Source organism: Equus quagga, chromosome 7, assembly GCF_021613505.1.
Source record: "Equus quagga isolate Etosha38 chromosome 7, UCLA_HA_Equagga_1.0, whole genome shotgun sequence".
Classification (NCBI taxonomy): Eukaryota; Metazoa; Chordata; class Mammalia; order Perissodactyla; family Equidae; genus Equus; species Equus quagga.
In genome coordinates, this window is record NC_060273.1 from 8200437 (window position 1) to 8222815 (window position 22379).

General features: G+C 47.3%; 1 protein-coding gene across 1 annotated transcript in view; it reads right to left on the minus strand.

Annotated features, from left to right (window-relative positions):
- Positions 1 to 22379, minus strand: part of GRIN2A (glutamate ionotropic receptor NMDA type subunit 2A) — a 359148-nt gene that overhangs the window by 140724 nt on the left and 196045 nt on the right. The window contains exon 3 of the mRNA XM_046668114.1: positions 6003 to 6595. Within this exon, the coding sequence (XP_046524070.1) occupies positions 6003 to 6595 (593 nt within the window). The remainder of the gene's footprint in view (positions 1 to 6002; positions 6596 to 22379) is intronic.

Here is a 22379-nt window from a genome sequence, read left to right on the forward strand (position 1 = left end):
ATCTCTTTGTTAGGCGTGCTGGTCCCCAGATCCAAAGACTTGCATCTGGCCTAAAGCAAATCTGAACAATATTTATGCTCTATGTGTGACCCCAAAACAACCCAAACCACCTTTCCTTCAAGGTAAAGGCACAGCCAACTTCTGGTCCTCTCAAGGTGCCAGCATCGGGTTTCCAACATTTGTCGACCTATTCACTGGATGCCAATTGGAGATGATTGACTCGCATTGCAGGGTTGGCATATAGTCCTTTTGACTTTCAGCCAGAAAAAGAGAGGACTGTGTTCCAGGAGAGATGCCACAAACAGCAATGATGCCGAGGAGAGAATGTTGACTTAGCTCTCAGGCTGAACACCGAGAGAGCACAGCCCACATCTCATGGGTCGATCGGGACACAGAAGGAGTCAGATTGAGCTGTGCATTTGGCCCAGGGAAGGAGAATTAATGTCTGTAGGGTGCCAACTATATCCTAGATGCTTTGCTAAGTAAATTACATGCATTTAAGTGTCGCCATAATCCTCCATGGTTGGAATTATCTCTGTTTACAGTGAAGGAAATGGAGGCTCAAAGAAATTAAGTAACTTGCCCAGGACAACCTAGATAATGAGAGGGTTTGAACAGAGCACTGTCCAAACCCACATTCCACAGCCTGGTGGGATGTACTTGGGCTCTCAATTTGGCACATGCCCCTGGATTCTCGCCCTACATATCTCTTTGAGGTTCAGCCATTTTCCCCCATTCCTGAGTCCAGAGACCGGGTTAGACTTACAGTACAAGCCCAGAGGATGGCTTGGTCTCCTGGGTGCCCAGTGTCATTGGCAGAAGTGTTTGTCGAGCATACGGCAATCCCACAGATAAATATTTGTGAAGAGTTATCACATTCACCCAGGGAAGTTTTAACTCCGGTCAAGCTCAGAGAATTAACTGAGCATGCTCTTTTATCAGCACTCATAAAGAAACCAACAGTGATAATTCTGACTATTGAACAAAAATATGCCAACCAGGTTTAGTGCAGTCTCTTAATGGGTCATTAAACCAGAAACATTTCCTGTGGTTATTTTAGAAAGGAAGATGGAAAAAAAGTGTTAATGTAACTTGAATATGAATTAAACTCACTCTCGTTTAGACATCTTTCTTCCATTCTCCTTCCTGTCGGGGTGATAATTTACAATGTTGTTGCTTCTCAGACCAGAAACCCAACCTCATAAATCAAGAAGTTAATGTAAAACACATAAGTGGTCGAGCCAGGTCTCATCAATTAAGGCCAATAACTTCCCTTCAATACTAATTCATAAGTCTCCCAGGGGAAGCTGTTCTTTTCGTACTCGTGTGTGCTACAGATTGACTTGAGCGCTTCTATGTGACTTCCAATGCAGGGACTTCTCCTGCTCCTCTAACTGAAATGGAGCCACAGGACATAGAGTCAGAATTCAGTCATTAAGAAGCAAGATGGAAATACACGCCATTTCTCACTTCCCTGCCTGTGCATAGGTTGAGTGTAACAAGCACAAATCAGAGTAATAATAATGATGACGACCATCATTACATTATAATAATAACAAGAAGACAATAATGAGTTGACAGTTAGTTGTGAAACGCCTACTACCTGCCAGGTACAATATAAGTGTTATACATATATGTTTTCATTTAATTCTGCTACAGTAAGAAGAGATGACTATAAGGCACACACATATTTTATCAATAATAGTAACCATTTATAGACTGCTTTCCGTATGCCAGCCTCTGGGCTAAGAGAAAAAATTTTTCTTAGCCCCATGCTATATCTGAGGGAGCAGACGTGGAGGAATTAAGCGACTTGCCCAACGTCTTAGATCTAAGGGGGTTCAGATGAGGGATTCACACCAGGCAGTCTTGGCTCCAGCGCCCACTCTTAACCACGATGCCACGCGGACTCCCAGGCGGCCCATCCGCCAGTGAACTGGACAGATTCTTGGAACAGAACTGGACAGAACAGCCTGGATTCCGTACCAGCAGAACAGGTACTGGTTTACCTTCACAGCTCCGGGAGTTGCCAGTGATGCGCTCTACGCTTGGCGAGGGAACAGATGTTTAATAACTTTGCGAGAGCAAGCAGGAGGTTACATAACACAGCTGAGCTATTTTTGAACTTCGGAAAATGCTGACTGCTCTTTTCAAAGTGCCTTCTGTAAAACTAGGAAGATTCGACATAAAGAACATTTCTCCCTTCCCCCACTTTGTTTTTTCCTGAAATCCCAGGAACAGAAACAGGTCCACGGTAAGATCATTGACACATCATCCTCAGCCGGCAGTCCTTGGTACCAGGTCCAGCATCGTAGACAATAGGTCATTGTGACAGCATCCTAACTACACATGTTCTGTGTGCAAGAGTATAAGTAATGTCCATGAGGACCACGGGGGACATGTCTAGGTAGCCCCAAGATGTCATGTTCAACTACTTAAAGCTGGACCCCACGTCCCCCCAGTAATGCCTCATGAAACCATCAGGTGTGACTTCAGCTGAAGCTCTTCCGAAGCTATTTGCATCCTCTCAGTGGGAGTAATGAGAGCAATTTGTTTACTGGATGCTTTGCAAAATAAGATTTTTTTAATTCAGCTGAAAATGGAGCTTTTTAAAGCTTGAAGTGAGAAGCCCTAACTCTGGAGTCCCGGGCTTCCACGGAACAAGCTAACGAGTCCAACTCAGGTCGCAGAGACACCTGTTCTCTGCCTTCAGCTATCCAGACGGAAGATCCCCTTACCATCAGCAACCTAAATGTCCATCAAAGGGGGATGATCAAATAAAAGACAGAACTCTTATACCACAGGATACAAAACAGCAACCAAGATGAATACGCTAGAACCACATGTGTCCCCATAGATGGATCTTGAACCATCAGGGTGAGGTAAAGGAAATTCTAACACCTTAGATACCATTTATGTACATTAAAAAGAACAGTGCATTGGGTCTCAGGTTGCACGTACCTCTATTTTGAAAGTACAAAATACGCACGTGGATTTGGATACCTACCCAGTCCATCATAGTGCTTTTCCCTCCCGTGGAGAGAAAGAGAGCAAAGTGGGACTGGAGGGAGGAATAACCAGGACTTCTACATTATCAGTGGTATTCCCCTTCTTGTAAAATTTTGAATCAAATGTGACATGTTAACTTTTGCTCTCTGTGGTGAGAATTGGGATGGGTGTTGTATCAGACTGTAGTTTTTTGCACTCTTCTTTTTTTTCAATATTAAAAAAAAAGAGTTCTTGTTGCCCGAGTTTGTCTTTGGACAAATTTCCCCCACCTTCATCAGACTGTACATTCTTTGAGGAGCAACGTTATATCTTAATTCTTGTATGTATTCCGAGGGCTAGCGCAAGGTCCGTTGGATAGAAGCAGTGATGGATGGGGGATAAAGAGATATGATGCCCTTAATCTTTTTCTTAAAAACTGCCTTCTTTGGGCTTTCTCCAAGCTCCCAGTCCTTGCTTTTCTGGGGGGCGGAGTTAAGAAACACTATGATGGGGAAGTGTGGGGGGGGGACCCACTGCTTGCGCTGTTACCCCAGTCCCACCCACTGGGGGGCACCACCAGCGGTCCATGGGTGGAGAGATGTTTCATTAAACACCAGGCAGTGGATGATGACTTAACACACTTGCATTTCTTCTCTGGGGCTGAAATACCATCTACAAAATTGCTGTCTTCAAAGCAGAACTCCTGGAAACAGCTCAACAGCATTTCACAGCAATAGGATTTTTTTTTTTTTTTTTTAAAGAATGGTTCTGGGTGGGCACTGCAAGAGATCTGAATGTCTTACCACTTATCCTTCTCAAATTCCTTTTCCTGTATATACTATATTTCAATTTTCCTAAAATTGAGTTATGTTCCCATCAAAATTATGCATCTCTGACTAGTCCAGCTGCAGGGCACTTCTCATGGGAAGAATTCATTAGCCCAGGCCTTGTCTTTCGGCTGGCAGCAATCCTGTCTCTGGAAGAGGCACTCGTGTCTCATACTGATTTATCTGGGTTCCTGCCTGATATTTGGACAATTATTTAAAATGCTGAAAGTGGCCATGTAGCAACAGGATCGTTAAAGACGGGGAGAGGAAAGAGGAAGGGGGAAAATTTCAAAGGACCGTGATTTCTTAATTCAAGAGTTCATTTTTCAGATGTATGTCAATTGTAGAAAGGCATATTCTGTCTACCCCATCACACACACACACACACACACACGTACACACACATACACACCTCTATAGCTCCAGCCCAGAGATAATCCCTGAACTGTAGCAGATTCAAAGTCCTAAAACCTTCCAGAGACGTTTCAGCGTGACATGTTACTCTGCGGATAATTAACGAACCTGGTCTGCCAACTGTCACTTCCGATGACCAAAAACAACGTCACTGATGCTTCTGACACTCACTAAATAGTTACAGGTGCGAGGCCCTCTGCTAGGCAGCACTTCTTATGTATCACCTCATTTAACACTCACGACAACCCCTAGGATGTTGATTCTCAACGTGTGGTCCCCAGACCAGCCACATCAGCCTCACTCGGGAACTTGTCCAAATCGCACATTCTCGGAGCCCACCCCAGACCTACTGAAACAGAGGCCGAGCGTGGGGCCCACAATCTGTGTTTTACCAAGCTCTCCCAGTGATTCTGACGCATGCTCAAGTTTGAGAACCTCTGCCCAGAAAGTAGGCACTATTATCATCACTGTGCAATGGACAACTGAGGCCCAGAAAGGCAAAATGACCGTCCGAGTCACAGAGAAAGTGGCTGAGACAAGATGTGAACCCTGACAAGTCTAATGCGAGAGCCCAGTCTCTTAATCACCGTGCTATACTGCTCGTTGTCTGAGGAATGAGCACGGATTAAATCAGCAAACATCAAGTGAAAATCATGCCAAACGGGTGTAGGAGTGATCGCTCCAAGGCCCAACAGCTGATCCATAATGACAGCCCACAAAGAACAATGACATTGCTCAGCAACATAAAATTTAACTTAAATGTCTGCCGAGATGGGAGTAGTTAAATAAATTATGGTACATCCATGCGACGGAATATAACTCAGCTTTAAAAGAGATGTTTGCCAAGATTTCCAATGACCTACAAAAATACTGAGGACATAAGAAGGGAAAAAATTCAGATACAGACTCAGACAGAGATGAGGAGCCCCAGAGTAAGCAGTTTTCCCAAAGTGTCACACGTTAGTGAGGACGTGGGAAGTCGAGTGATTTCATAAACTGCTGGTGTGACTATAAATTGCCATAGTTACTTTGGAGGAGAATTTGGCAATAGATACTTAAATTTTAAAGCGCACATGTTACAGGACCCCCAAATTCTACTTCTTAGAATCAACGTTAGAGAAATACTTCATGTGCATGAAGAGACATGGAGGATGATTATCAATGCAGTTCAGTTTCTAATGGAAAAACACCTGAAACAATCTGAATTTTTGTGATTAACAAGACTGGATAAATAAATCATGGTTTATCCCTATTGAGAAATGCAATGTGTAAGTTACACAGAATATGGATATTCATATATATCTCTCTATGTATGCACTTACACACATATATCTACATATACACACATAATTCTACATATATTCACACGTGTGTGCATGTGTGTTCATATGCATGTATGCACATACATATAAATACATGTATGTCTGCATGTATACAAACATACTTGAGATATAGCTATGGATAGAGAATGGATAGATAGATAGATAGACGGATAGATCTCAAATGCAGGTTTCCAAGATATATTGTTGAGTACAAAAAGTAACTTTCATAAAACAAAGCATACTACTTAAAAACAAAAAGAGACGAGACGAGAGGAAGAGGAGAGAGGAGAGCAGAACCAAAAAAAAAAATCTCATAAGCACACACACAACATTCTCTATTTTCAGTGTACATTTTCAGCAATGGGTATGCATTGCTCTTAGTATTTAAACTAACAAACAACAACAACAAAGCTGATCCCACTTTGGGAGACAAGCAAAGAGCCCCTCTTACTGGTGCAGAGTGTGCTGCGGGGCCTCTGGCCTCTCCGTCTGCCCGTAGCAGCTGGCCTTGGCCTCCGGAATGTAAGAGAATCTCTCCAACATGGAAGACGCGGCGGTGGTCAGGATACCCAGGCCGTCCCTCACTCTCGCCTCCAGGCTGTAGTCCCAGTCATCGTAGGAGACTGAAATGAGTCCCGATGGAAACTCTTTGGGGATGAGCTCTGTGTTCCCAGAGACCAAGCTGGGGACAATCCAGAAGAAATCATACCCGGTGAGGCCAAGGGAGCGGGCCTCACTCAGGATGAGAACGGCCTCATCTTTGGAACAGTAGAGCAAGATGACAGAAGAGTGAATCTTCTTCAACTGGACTTGCGTCTTTGCGTCCTCGAAGGAAGTGTCCAGGGTGATCACGTTCTGCATGTCCCAGCCCACAAAGCTGTTGTCCACTGTGGTCTTGATGAAGCTGATGAAATCCCTGTAGCCAGGGAAGATGGTGGTCACCAGGGAGAAGACATGCCAGTCGTAATCCTGCATGATCTTCAGCATGACTGTGGCTTGTTGCTGGATGGACGCTCCAAATTGGAAGAAGGTAGAGGTCGGATCCTGCCAAGAGGTAAAAAAAAGCAAAACTGAGGATGAGGCAGAAGGAAGTTTTTATAGAACCATCTGTCTTTTTAGGCTTAAAGAAGCTCCTTCCTAGAAATGAGGGGAAATAAATCACACATCTATTCATTCTCAAACATTCCTGAGCACCCACTATATGCCACGCTCTGGAAGAGATGCTGGAAAGACAAAGAGGAGAGAGGCCCCTGAACATGGAGCCCACAGCCTGGTACAGGGAAGGACATCTGTTATTTTCACCAGCCCATCATCTATCCTCCTCTAGTTCATCCCATCCCTTCCCATTGAGTCTATATAGTTCCAACAGAATGAACTCTATCTGGCCCCCAGGTGCATGACTGGAAAATGAAGCCAACAGAGACAAAACATCAGATTATAGAGACATATTCCTGATGACATGCTTGAGCACCTGGACTCTGCCGTACCTGAAGCCATTTACTCTGGACCTGTTGGTTATGTAAGCCAAGAAGTTCCCATTTTCACTTGAGCCCACATGAGTAGGATTTGTGTCACTTGAACTCTAGACTCCTGTGTAATATAAAGTATAATAAATGTTAGGTGGACATCTATCTGTTCAATCAACAAATATTTGTTGAACACCTAATTATGTGGCAATAACACTTTAGAGCCTGGAGAAGTGATGATACACAAGGCAGACAGACATGGTCTCTGCCTTCATAGATCTGGCGGGAATTTGAGGAAGAGCAACTTCCATGGACTGGGAACTGAGAGCGGCAGAAGAGGGTGTTGAAGGAGTATCCAGGTACAGAAGAGCGGTAATGGGGGGACACTACAGTCAGGGGAGCGCTGAGGATGCATCCTGACTATTCCAGGAACTGAAGATGAGCGCATCATGGCTCACGAAGTAGGGGATAAGACGATGTTGAAAGGCTTGGCAGGAACCCTGTCGTGTATGGCATCAGAGACTATGTTCAGAGGCTTAAACCTTATTCTAAGCATAAGGGGGAGCCTCTTAAACTGGAAAGTGACATGGTAATTTGTGTTGGGTTAAAGGGCCTCTAGTAGACCTGATGTCTCCCCGAGTCTGTGATCTGATCACAAGAATCCATTTGAAAAAGGCAGGCGATGCTACAGCTGTTTAATTTACAAACTGCCCTCAGACCCCTTAACTCGTCAAATCCCCACGATGATCCTATGAAGCTGGTATTGTTGGCAGGGGAAAATGAGGCTCAAAATGATCACATAGGCTAGCAAGCATCCGAACTCAGTCTCTGATTTCACATCCAGCTCCCTTTACAAGCCACAACCACAGCCTTCTTGGGAATCATTGAAGATCCGCACATAGCAGATGCTTCAACCATGTTGTCGAATGATTGGCATGGTGCAAAAATGCCAACTAAACAGAAGGTAAGTCTCTGTGTTAGAGCAAGACAGGACTGACAAATGCTGAGATACATTTTTTTGTCTGGGAACTGGAAGAATTCTCAAACAGTGCTTATCATATTGCATCCATGTTTCATTTTGCATGCTGTATTGGCCACGTGCAGTGAACACAACCTCAAAAGTATGAATATGGGGATTCCATTTTGTGTGTGTGTGTGTGTTAAGAGTGGATGATTCTATTCATGTCTTTCAGAAAGATACTTTGTAGCTGTGCGTGTCAACTCTTTCAACAAGTCTACCTCATTTTTCTGTGGGTGTTCACCAAACAGAACATTTTTACCGAATGGGCCAAAAGTGCTAGTTCTTCAAAATAGTCCCCTTTTCTAAAATGCATGGGTCTGGGGGATAATTCGAGTGCAGTGTGACCTGAAGGGAAAGAGAAAAAATAGGACTAAATCCCTTCTGGGCCCCTTCCAACATTACTGTTCTATTAAATCAATTAAATCAATTAAGTTAAATCAATTAAAGTGGGTAACAGATTAAAGACTTTGTATAATTACCTTTTCCCCTACAGTAGCTTTTGGAGAAATCCAATATTCTGGGATTGACTAATCATTTTAAATCACGCTTCAACAAGACTCTGAATTGCTCAAGGGCAGAGATGTTGCTGTCCTCCTCTTTCTGTCCCCAGAAGCTGACAGAAGCTTGGCACAGGACACATCAGTAAATGGGGGATAAAGGAATGCATGAGTGAATGGATGTGCGAACGAAGCCTAAGAGGGAGGCCCCTGGTTTAAAATGAAAGAGGAGAATTCCACGTCTGAGATTGTCTTCTAACTCTCAAATGTCATGTCCAAAAAATAAAAACTTTCAACGTCATCCCATACCATCCAAGGAACCATCCAATTCCCAAATATATTGAGCAAGAAGAAGGAGAAGATAGAAGGCCTATAAGCCTCAACAGCTGTCCATACAATCTCATTAAATACCAAAAAGAAGCAACAACATAAAGAATCCACGCGGAAGTGAAGTCTCAAGGCAGTCATATTCATCAAGCTCCTGCATTGCCAGGTGCATCTTGGGATGGAATTAAAAAGTTCCAAACTTAATTACAGAAGTGATGTAATAATTCCCACAGAGCAAAGATGCCTCTGAAGAAGCTGGTCGCCAGAGTTACATTATGACTGCAAAAGGCACTGAGATCAGCATCTTCTGGCCCTGATCACACGCGGACAAAGAAAGTTCTCAGGAGGACATGTGCTAGGAGCACAGCTGGAACCCAACAAGAACCGTCTCTGAGACAACCCCCGCACACACACTTCCTAGGGATAATTGGTATTGGTGGAGAGGTGGAGGTCAAACACGCTAGATGTGGCAGTTGGTGGCGTTGGGATGCCCCAACACTTGCCCCAACATGTCCCAACATGCCCCAACACGCCCCTTCATCTATGTACCATGATCTGGACATCACCAGTGAATCCATGAGCAGCTCTGTGCACAGAGCAGAGTTGTAAGCAAATGCAACCTCATCGGGCTCACCATGTATAGAGGACGGCATGGCTGCATTGTGAACTTCACGAAGGAGAAAGATGATCATAGCAGTAGCAGTTCATTGGCCAAGAGCCGGTTGGCACAGGCCATCTGTTTAAGAGTGTGCAAACCCCTTGCCTTATGCCAGCCCCACTCCCCCATCTTGCAAGACTTTAGCCCAAGATGAATTTCTCCTCTTGCCCTCTTCTGAACCCCATGAATATCTTCTCCCAAGGATGGAAACAGTGTAACTTCTGGGGTCAGACTGCCCAGGTACCAACTCTGATTGCGAGACCCTAGGAAAAACCACTTAACCCTTCCACGCCTCAGTTTCCACGTCTGTACAATGGTATGGCAATGGTGATATTTATACTGGCCGACATGCCAGAACTGCTCACTGGGTGACAGTCACGTGGCTCAACACTTTCTGTGGAGCATCTTCTTTAATCTCATGCCCGACTGCCTTCCTAAATTGGTATCATCCCCATTTTACAAATGAAGAAACACACTCAGGCTCTCCCTGTAGAAAAGCATCCAGTAGCCACCACATATCAAGTGCTCAACAAATGTACATCCCTGATGGATTCCCCACGGGTCAGGAGTCTCAGTGTCTCACATTAGGGACTTATGCTACCTGCCCCCGAAAGAGGTAATTCACCCTCTGGACTTGAGCATCTCAACGATTCACCCTGTCGATGGCTGCCTAATTGACATTCCTAAAACACTGCCTTAACCATACCACTCCTCTCCTCCATAGTCATCAATGGCTCCCTTTGACCTATCACATTAAGTCCAGACTCTCTAGCCTACCCCTTTATGCACACCAAACTTTATAACTGAAATAACATGGGATCTAGAGTCTATCCGACCTGAGTCCACGTCCTGGCTCTTTGTCAACTAGCCACGTGGCCGTGGGTAACTACTTAAACTTTCTGAATATGAGTTTCTTTGCCTATAAAATGCGAATAGTGAGCACCATTCCATGGGACTGCTGTTAGGATGGGATGAACTGGTAAGATCAAAAAGCTCATCTACCCATTTCTGGCTCCAAGAGGAGGGGGCTCCTCTTCACGTCCTCAGTCCTGCAGACCACATGGACACCTCCGGAAGCTTAAGGAGACTTTCATCCTATTTCAGAAACTGGAATCTCCCGGTCTCCTGACATGCTAGTTTCACATCCCCCCTCCCCTCCACAAACCAGCCCAGTCATTCTGAGCCCAAGGAGGCTGCATGAAGAGGAGAAGGGACTGTCTTTCCTCGCAGTGATGAATCATGCTTCGGAGAGAAACCATCACTAATGTCCTTCATGGACCTCATGCAGCTACCCTATACCACTTTCATTTCCATTGGCATCTGAAACTTTAACTTCCAAAACCATCGTGGGCCAGAGGCATCCTACACCCCTCAGAGGGGTGGAAGCAAGAGGTATTTCCAAAACATAATTTCACAGCACGGCACTGAGGAAGCTCACATTTAGCTTCGAGTTTTTCTAAGGTGGTTTTATGGACTGGCAGGAGGTGACGGGGGAATTTGGCCATACTCCCAGGGTCTGGCATCTGACATGCCAAATGGCCCTTTCTTTCAAGGCCCAGAACATTCTTCCTGCTTCCTGTCCGGATAGCAGAGGCTGTCCCTCCTTCCCTCACCTCCTCCTGCCACCACTCAGCCTGTGCTTTTCAGATTCTACAGATGAGTCTCGACCACCTCTGGCACTGGCTTCCTCGGCAGTGTGCAGCCGGGGGAGAGGAACAGATTTCAGACACCCACTTCGGTGCTGAAGCAGAAGCAGTTCCCTCCCCAAGCTCACTGCTCTGCTGAAGACAGAACAAACTGTTTTAAACACAGAGCGAGGGAGGCAGGGGTATGTGGGATTCTGGGTGTCTGCTCTCAACTCTGTGTTTCAGTACGACCACAACTGAGGTCTCATTAGATCAGTTCTCCTGATGCAATGTTCTAGAATGTTCTGGAGCTTGCTGTGTCCCCAGGGTGAGATCTGACTCCACTGGTATCAAGATCTGACTTTTAATAGAGTCTAACACCAACTTTCATTTCCCTTACCCACTCACGAAGCTATGAGGGACACCCATACCTATTAGTTCTTTGATTCTAACTACCCAAGAGATGAGGTGTTGCAAGTCGTTACGACCCTCCTGGATGGCATTTCTCATAAAGGCACAGGAAGCGAGGGTAAGTGGTTTCTCTAATACCCACCTGGCCCCATGCTGACAACAGTTCAGTTATTACAAGATGTCGTCCAATGCCCCCTTGCACACACCAGTGGCTCTCGTCTCTGGCTGAACAAGAGAATCACTTGGAAAGTTATAAAAAATATCAATGTTTGTGCCCCACGCCAGTCCAACTGAAACTAAATTTCTGTGACCTGAGTATATGAACGCGAAAGCTGATTTGTTTGCTTTTCTCGCCTCACCAGCAGGATGAGTGTTATTCAAGCTAGCATCTTCAAAGCCGAGCACTGTGTCTGACACACAGTAGGAGCCCAATAAATCCTTGGTGAGGAAATAAAAGAGCAGGAAGCTCATCCCCAGGAAGCAAGAGAGAACTGGTGGCTGTTGTCAACCCCGCACCCATTTCCATAGCTTGTTTTCCTTCTGCCTGCCAGAGACGGCACCAGCAAAAAGAATAATGACGCAGGTGACCCAGCAAAGAGCAAAAGGGCCTCCTTAGGAATTTGCTTGCTCCTGTTGGAGGGTTGCCCTGGTGAGCCCTGACGTACTTTCTGTCACTCTCAGCGTGTATCAACTGAGCTTTTAAACATATTTTACTTCAGTTCCATGGTTTAGAGAAAACGGAAAGGTATCAAACTTGATAAGTCTCAGGATTCAGATAAACAGTATTCTCACATACATATAAGTGAATCTGTCCCACTGGAGGATTTCTATCCCATTGTCACCCATCCTCCTCCTCCCCCTCCTCCTTCATCATCATCATCACCACCACTACCACCACCACCACCACCATCACCACCACCACCACCACCATCATCATCACCACCATCACTACCACCACCACCATCATCATCATCCATCATCATCACCACCATCACCACCACCACCACCATCATCATCATCCATCATCATCACCACCATCACCACCACCACCATCATCATCACCACCACCACCACCATCATCATCATCCATCATCCCCACCACCACCATCACCACCACCACCATCATCATCACCACCATCATCATCATCCATCATCACCACCACCACCACCACCACCATCATCATCCATCATCATCATTATCCACCACCATCATCATCATCCACCATCACCATCATCTACCACCATCATCTGCCACCATCATCATCATCACCATTACATACATCCATCCTCCTCCTCTTCCTCATCATCATCACAGTTGTCATCATAGCCAACATTTATTGGGCACATCCAATATGTAGTACAATGTAGCATGTAGTAGGAGGTCTTATCATCCATGTATTACAGATTGAAAACTCAAGCTCAAAGATGTAACCTGTCCAAACTCAGATAGTTAGTACATAGCAGAGCTAGGAATAAAGACCAGGTAATCCAAATCCAGAATCTGGACACTTAGCTATTGGAAACACTGATCCCAGATATGCAGAACAGGAAACAGAAATGGGTGTGGGTGTGTGTGTGTGTGTGTGTTTGTGAGAGATAAATAACCAGCACTCAATCTTTCTTGAGGCACCCAACCAGAAAAGAAAATCGCCCAGAAATGAGAAACCAATGGCAATGATCTCAAATCAATGGGCCATCAGTTCATGCAGGAGACTGGAGCTGAGAGGGGAAATCATTCCGAGGTGCAATTTCCCAAAAGCACATCAGCCCATTATTCACAAACACAGAGTTTATCCCAAGCAATCTCTACTCATTGGACCATTTTATGATTTACATTCTATCCTCCATTTTGCTTGTCTCAGGAGCAAATCTACAAATATTCTTCTAAAAAAAACCTAACTCTCCTTTCCTCTGCTGTCTGCTCTTCTCTCTCCAAATTGAGAATTTTTTTTTTCCTTTTTCTCCCCAAAGCCCCCCGGTACATAGTTGTATATTCTTTGTTGTGGGTCCTTCTAGTTGTGGCATGTGGGACGCCGCCTCAGCGTGGTTTTTTGATGAGCGGTGCCATGTCCGCGCCCAGGATTCGAACCAACGAAACACTGGGCCACCTGCAGCAGAGTGCGCGAACTTAACCACTCGGCCACTGGGCCAGCCCCCAAATTGAGAATTTTATCTTAAGTTTCTGGTGACTGTGGGTTCCCAGCTAGGGTAGCTGTCCAGGGTGGCTGAAGTGCTGTGATTCAAAGACCAAGAGAGGAAGACCAGCCTTAACTCAGAGTCTGTGCGCTCATCTCTCAGACTAGAGTGGAGGGCATGGGTATCATGTAAGACAATTTCTAAGAAGAGCTCTACAGCTTGGGGTGGAGCAAGGAATGAAGCCACATAGCGCTATCTTCAACCTCATCCTAGCCTTGGCTTCCGATACAGCACCTATTGGCCACATGAGCCCAATTAAACTTAATGTTAAAGCATTAAATAAAATTAAATATTTGGTTTCTCAATCACTCTAGCCACATTTGAAGGGCTCAGTAGTCTTTAAACTTTAAAGCTGATGCTTTCCTATCCCCGCCATCCTCACCCCTAAAGATGCCAATTCAGTTGGTCTGGGACAGGGTCCAGGATTTTTAAAATTCCCTGGGTGAGTCTAATGTGCAGCCAGAGTTGAAAGCACTAACCTAAGCCTACAGTATCCAACCCTAGCCGTGTATCAGCTCATCTGGGGAAGTTCTTATACCTTCAGATTTCCAGACTCCACGCCACCCCCACTGAATCAGAATCTCCATTGAGGAACCCTAGAATACCTAGTCTCCCCAGGATACGCTGATGCATAGGAATTCTTGCTACTGCTAAGTCCAGCTTCCTTATTTTCTAGCTGAGGAAACTAAGGCTCCAGAAGCTTGGATGACTTGCTCCAAATTTCACATAAATTTGTGGGAAAGCAGGAACAGACACGGGGTCTCTTACCCTCTGCTTGGGTGCTCTCTTTGCTGACTCATGAGGCCACAGGTGTGACGTGTGTTCGCCAAAGACAGTCCAAAAGGAACAGGGGGTTTGTAGGAGGAACATGGGCTCTGCTGACAGCCTGCTTTGGATCTGCTTCTTACCGCAAGTTATTTATTTAACCTAAGCCTCTGTTTCCTCATCTGAAAAACGGGAATGATAATAACAGTAACCACCCTAAAAGGTTGCTGTGGATATTTTGAGAGATAATGTGCACAGGAGAGACTCGGTCAAGCGGAGTTGGTGTCAACAGTGGTGAAGTGAAGATGGTAGCCTTGACCATCAAGCCCCACGTCCCACATCCATCATGGACTCCAGAGTGCCTCCACTTCCTACGTATTCCTCCCCTTCTGAATTTCCAGCACTTTCGTCTTTACATCTCACCCTTCAGCCCAGACTTATACGTGGTTGCCTACTTGCCAAGAGTCATGCACCTCGTCTGCCCCTCGGACTAGAATTCTCGAGGGCAGGACACGATGACCTTCAGAGTCCTCTTCGACACCTTACGTGGCGCTGGGCCACAGCTCTGGGAATGCACGGGAGTAGCATTCTGAGTCTGCAAGGCTGCTACTGGGCAGAAAGGGAGACTGTGCTTTATATATTTGAGCGAACCTGCCAGATCTACGGTTCTAGGAAGAAACATTCATCTATTGATTGCCTTTCATTCACTCAACGAATTTAACAAACTCCGGCTATGTGCCAGGCATTGTTCCAGGGAAGTGAATCTAGAGAAGGAGACTGCCAAAGTGAAGAGCCCCGCTTTCATGAAGCTTCCGTTCTTACGGGAGGAGACAGACAAGGAAGAAGGAGATCAATAAAGAGAATAAGATCAGGGACACGAGATTATGTAATAGTTCAGGATCGGGTGGAGAGAGCGGGCATCATCTGGTCTCCTACACCGGAGCTGATCAGAAGGATCCTGAGGAGAAGTCAGCCAGGCAGGGCCGAGGGGCAGGGTAGGGGTAAGCCACCTGAGCAGAAGGAGCAGCGCGTGCAAAGGCAGGAAAGGGTTTGGCAGGTTTGGGGAACAGAAGGAAAGTCAGGACAGTTGAAGTTTAATGAGCAAGGGAGAGAGTGTTGAGAGCCGAGTTGGGACAGGAAGCAGCGGCCATATCACACTGTGAGTGCCCTGGAGATCACAGCAAGGGGGCCGCCTTTAACTCCTAGGTCAATTTAATTCCCAGCAGGGAAGCCAGGAGGGGACTTGGAATTTGGGGCATGTTGGGCTTTCATGTGAAACATCTCTGTTCTTCCCTGCAGAATTCTGATCTGTGCCAAGAGGGGAGCCCACATTGAGGACGCGGTAAGGCACGTAACTGTTTGCCGCATCATTTAGTCAACGGGTACCCTACCCTCAAATAGGGTGGCTGGAACTCCCATGTCCAGCTGGGCGTTTCAGACCTTGTCCCAGCTCACCATCCAGAGCCAAGCTCTCCCTGTAGCATATAACGCAATGCCGGAGGAGAGAAAGCACACAGGCATGGAGGGTGTACGCCTTAATTCCAGTTGCAACTCATTGAGAACAGCCCAACATCCTCTACACCCGTCACAATCACACAAGATGGCTCTTCTTGGATCCAGCCCTGCTTTCTCGATCATTGGAAGGGCTGGCCAACGAGAGATGCCTGCTGAGACTCAGGCCCTTATTTCTACACAAGGACACAGCAAAGGTCCAAGCTGGCTTCCCCTCGGACTCTGTCAACCTGCAGGTGAGCATCTGACTCAAATAGCAATTATGGATTATCCGACGCTAGACCCAGCCATTCCCACACAGAAAGCCAGAGGGCAATTCCACCTGATCAGACATCACTGAGTCAGGTCTCCGAGAAGCTGATAACCTCAAGTACACATGAGCATCTCTTTTTTTTTTTTTTTGCCAGTCCCAACGGGGCTACTGGCCTTGCTGTGTGCAGCTGAAGCCATTTTTGTCAGATCTCTTAGGGAAGTATGAGCCTCCCTGAGCCACCTCATGGGCCTTTGTTATTCTGACCACTGAGCATCCTTTCTCTCTTTGACTAGTTAATAGTGAATTTTCATTAGCAGCCATCCCTTCTCTTCTCTCAGTCCAGCCAATTGGCTCGTCCAATCCCCCTACTGTCAGCAATTCATTCAGGGATAGTAACATGCCCAAACTGTTGCCCAATCAGAGTGACTCTCCGGATTTGTGGAGAAAGCGACTAGGAAAAGACAGTTTCCTTTAAGTTAGGTTTGAACCTGGAACGATGTTCAGCCAGAATTTCTGGTAGCTATCCTGCCACCATACACCATCCTGAGAAGGAAACCATCAGAGCCAAAGGCAAAGCTGAAAGATGGAGAGTTACCAAGTCCCGACATTCTTGTTGAGCACCTTGTTCAAGCCACACCTGAAGCCAACATACTCTTGTTGTCAATTACATGTCCCAATTAATTACTTTATTTCGCTTAAGCCAATTTGAATTTGCTTTTCTGTCACTGGCAACCGAAGACACCTGATGCCACTTTAGCTAGAAAAAAAAGTGAAGAATAATGTCACTCATTCTTCACTTATCTTCTGAACTTAGAAGAATTCAAACTGCAGAGTGGTGCGTTTTCCTTTGCCATCCTTCCTTTTTCTTATCAATGTTTCTCCCCCTGGGGCAGCTGCCTCTCTCCACCTCTCTCCCTCTTCCCTGCATGAGCTCTTCATCCTGCTTTTATTTTTGCTTTTTTTTTTTTCTTCCTTTAATATGCCACTGAGATTGGTTTCCTCTCAGACAGTCTGACAGCCACAGCTGCTACGACCCAGAAGAAAGACATGACAAGTTGCCACCAACAATAATTGCTTGTCATTAAGCCGTTCCAGCGAGGAGAAACGGCAAACATGTCCCGTTCGTTAGTCTTCATCTCCGGCTGTCACACACAGAGGGGCCACTGCTGAACTGAAGGAGGCGACTTTAGTTTTGGAAAAAGGAGAGTTGCTAGGGGCAGGCCCTGGTGGTAAACATTATAGTGGAAATGTCCTCTTCAAAAGGCCCCATTGTTCTGTAATAAATGTCTCCCAACAGCTCCGAGAGCTGAGCCACCAGAGGAAACCGCTTCTCCTTTTGAAAGTCTGCGTGTTCACATTATTTCAGGCACAGACGTTGGCGCCAAACAGGCACAGGGTTCGAGTCCTGGCTCCTCCTCTTACTGACATCACGGCCTTGGACAAAATAGTACTACGTCCAAAACATGACTTTCTCATTTTTAAAATGGAGGGAGTGTTAGTCCCCAGTTTTAAGAGGCTGCCATGGTGGAGATAAAGAACAGACTGCTCTCAGCACACTGCCGAGAGCTTGACCAACAAGAGCCGGCAGGATCGCGGCTGGTGTCATCATAAAAGGATGGAGCACAACGATGGCGACGAAGCCGCAGACGCTCCAGCCCACCAGCACAGCATTACTGTAGACACGAACAGTCCCCCCGTTGGCTCTTTCCCACGTGTTTCCTACATGTCCTCATCATGACACCACCACGCCAGAGGAGCCCTTCCTGGGCCCCAGGCACCCAGCTGAGAGCGTGACAAAGGGCAGTCCCATGTCCCCAGAGCCCCTTTTGTTGTGGGCAAAGCAGGACAACCCATCAGGCATGCCGAGAGCTTGAAGTGGGTTTAATCCTCACACTAACATTTCAGGGAAGGTATTTCTGTGCCCACTTTACAGTCAAGGAAGCCGAGGCTTCTAGAGAGATGCTTCTTTAGTTTAATGAGCATGGGAATCACTGGGGGCCCTCATTCCACTGCAGATAGGGCTTCAGTGGGTGTGGCCGGAGCACTGCTAACAGGCTCCCAGGGGGCACTGATGCTGCTGGTCCATGGACCACGCCTTGGGTGGCAACGTGCAGAGGCTCAGTCACATGCGCGCGAGGTCACGCAGCACTTGGCAGAGCAGAGGCTCACACCTAGGGGTCTGACCGCAGCAGCCTTCAGCCACGACCCCAGGCGGCCTCTCTCTTCCAAGGAAGAGAGGGGGGTGACACAAGATGGTGTCTGTTGTCTGACATCCTCCCCTCCAGGTGTTTGCATCGGGCGTCCCCGGCTGAGACAGCCGCATGTCACAGCTTGTCAGTCCCCTCGTCTTTATCCAACAAAGCACTTTCTCGGAGAGGCTGAGTCAGAAGGCACTGCAGGGGAAGAAGGAAGAGAGGCTGCCCTGGGGGGGAAGCGCCCCACGCCTGGGAACCAGGCGTGTGCGGAGAGGTAGCCGCCACTCCGCCGGTGCCCACGCCCATCTGCGGGGTGAGAATGACCCCATTCTCCTCCCCTCCTGAGTGCTGGCCCTGCTGTGCTCAAACTTGACCGAGACGCCGAGTCTCTCTGAGCCTCCGTGTTTTCATCTATAAAATGGACCCACTGGGACTCTGGTTACCTGGAGCGGTGCCGGGGCATCAGTGACCTGGTGATACCCAAGAGCTCCACGAACTGCAAAGTGCGGTACATGTGCCAGCTCCAGGGTGTGCAACGCGAGGCTGCTGCCTCAGCCCCCCTCCTCCCGCTCCACCCGCATGGTGCTCCCAGAACACGTTGTCCAGGTCTCTATTGTCGCTGTCGTCACCAGGTATTTTGAGTGTCTATTTAAATATATCTTTCTCCCTGTGACTAGATTAATGCGAATTCGTCTCCCTCAGCAACAGCACCGAGCAGGCTCCTGGTGTATGGTGGAGCCCGGAACACGCTAGCTCAAGGCACAAATAGGCAAAGGAATAAATGAATGAATGAGTGAGTGAAGGAATGAATGAAGTGGGTTAGGGTATGACAGAGTGAAGGAATGAATGAATATTCAGTGAGAGCAGGAGAGTGGCTGAGTCAGGGCACGTCCATGCAGTTAGGGGATAGGGTGTAAGCCAGCGCTGTGTGAATGGGGGTGTGAAAGGGGGGGCAGGGAGGCGAGTCTGAGTGTCTGAAGTACCGGAATCCTTTGCTACCCAAACTCTCACACTCTGAAGGCAGGAAACAAATACACAATTATTTTTGGAAGGGCGGTGGGGGGCGGGGAGGGCAGCTAGGATTCCTCATTGTCCAAACTCTTGCTACTTGCATCTCCAAACAGATTCAGACAAAATGGTGCCCCGCTCCATCCAAACCCAGGAACAGAACAGATTCCAACAAGGGCCTGTGTCCACTGCTGTCGGTCTCCCTTCCCCAGGCTCCACCCCACTCCCAAGCCCTGTTTTCTGCCCTCCCCTCCCAACTCCAGATCCTTGGCAAAAGAAGCCAGACACAGAAGCCGACACGCTGCATGACATGTCCAGAGCAGGCACGTCCACAGAGACAGAAAGCAGATCAGTGGTTGCCAGGCGCTGGGAAGCAGAGAGGAATGGGGAGTGACAGTGATGGGTACACGGTTTCCGTTTGGGGTTATGAAAAAGTTCTGGGAATAGACAGTGGTTGCACAACACCACCAATGCCAATGAACTGTACACTTTAACATGCTTACATGGTTATATGTATTTTATCACAGTTAAAAAAAAGACAAGGAGCCGGCCGGGTGGTGTAGTGGTTAAGTTTGCATGCTCTGCTTTGGTGGCCCGGGGTACACAGGCTAGGATCCCAGGTGCAGACCTACACACTGCTCATGAAGCCATGCTGTGGCAATGTCCCACATACAAAATAGAGGGAGATTGGTATGGATGTTAGCTCAGGGCCAATCTTCCTGAAGCAAAAAGAGGAAGATTGGTAACAGATGTTAGCTCAGGGCCAATCTTCCTCACCAACAAGAAAAAGACAAAAAACATAAATAAAGCAAGCAGAGCCCACAGCTGAGGCTGGATACTTCTCTTAGGTTCCTTCAGTCTTGCAGCCCTTTGGTGTGAGGGGGGCCCTCGGGCCATGTGGCAGCCTGAGCACTGGCCCCGCCGGATGGAAGAAGCTCCTGTGGGTCCAGGAGGGAGCACACTGCCATCCACATTTTCCTGCTCCTCTGGGGTATCTGAAGTCCCCAGGCAGCCCTGCAGTCATCAGTCCGCCCCCGACCTCACAGAACCTACCACCTGAGTGGGCTATGACAACAGCCTTCTCTGGACAGGGCTGCCAAGCAGGCCCTTGCCATTCGGTTACACACTTGATAGGAAGGCTATAATTGCTGTGCAGAACAGAGACCCAGCAGAATTGCGTGGGGTGAGCTGGTGCAGTGGGAGGCACACGGGTTTGGGAATGAGGCATATCTGAGTTCAAACCTCTGTTCTGCCGAGTACCAGCTCTGCGGCCTTGAGAAACTGACTCAACATCGTTAAGCCCCCGTTTCCTCCACTGCAAGGTGGGAAAAGCAATTACCACCCACCTCACGGAGTAGATGAGCTCTCGCACACCCACCCGGCAGCACCGCCCCTGACCCACCCTGGCTACTATCTCCTGACTCTTTATTGCGTGTCAGTCATCAGTCACTTTTTCTACGGTGTCTTGTTTAATTGTTGGGACATCCCCGTGGAGCAGGCAGCATTAATGTCAAAGCGAATGAATTCGAATCTGGTTGGAGGCTGAAGCCTTTGCTCGCCGCCCCTGGGCAAGATGCACCTTCCTCTTCATCCATCTGCACCTGCTTGCTCCCTTTCCTTGACCTGAGGGTGACCCTGTTGCATATGTTTGAATATCACCCAAAGATCCTTCTTCCTCAGCACAGTGCTGGTCACTGTCGTCTTCTTCTTCTAGAAGGAATGCCTCCACAGCAGAAGAATGAGCCCTGAACCAATGCCCACAGATACAGCAACCCGATCGGCCCCATTTTACTCTGGCAAAGCATCTGCTTGCCAATCACTTCCTGTGATGCTAACAGAATGTGGAGCTTCCTATAACATATGTAGACTGAGGCATCCTTTTCTTTTTCCTTCTGGGAAAGATTGGCCCTGAGCTAACACCTGTTGCCAATCTTCCTCTTTTTTTTTGTTTTCCTCCAGAAGCCCCAGCGCATGGTTGTATACTCTAGTTGTAAGTTCCCTCTAGTTCTTCTGTGTGAGCCGCCACCACAGCATGGCTACTGACAGACGAGTGGTGTGGTTCCGCGCCCGGGAACTGAACCTGGGCCGCTGAAGCAGAGTGCACTGAACTTTAACCACTAGGCCATCAGAGCGGGCTCACAGGCATCTTAAAACATCAGATTTATTCCTCTCTCATGCCCTTGGAGACGAGTAGACCAGATACGGAATACCATTGGCCCCTTTAACAGGGCAACGCTAAATTCTCACGTGCGCCTTTGTGTGTGTGTGTGTGTGTGTGTGTGTGTGTGTGCACTTGTCACAAAGCTAACATTTGTTCCCTCCACCAAGTGCTGAGTCAAGACCCACTTGACACTCAAAAAAAGAGGATGAATTAGTTGTGGCCAGAGTTCACCGTCACCACTGAAATCCAAGCACAAAATTAGGACCATAAATAAGGGGAAGGGAGAGGTTTTAACAGAAAAATTGATGGTTTGAGTGTTTTCCTGAGAAGTGACATAAAAGGGAAAACTGAATGCCAGCCTCTGAAAACGGTTGCAAATTACTACTTGAAAAGAGAAAAACACAATCGATGATGGTCCATTTGTGTTGCTGCTCAGCCCCAGGGCCCCTCAGCGATGACACCACACTCAGGGCTGGCTTCAGGCAGGAGCCTGGGCCAGCTGACGTGCTCTTCAAGCTCGGGTAGGTTTGTCTTCTCCAGCATCACTGAACACAGAAGGGACCCCTTCTTCAGGGCCTCAGAGGCAAGGGGAGCCCTGACACACATCACCCACTGGCAGCCCTCCCCCTCGGTATTTCATATTTGCTGCGACCCTTGTGGCAACCAAGAAAATCAGTAGAGGGCTCTCTTTCTTCCCATTTTATGCATGAGAAAACTGAGGCTGGAGGGTAGG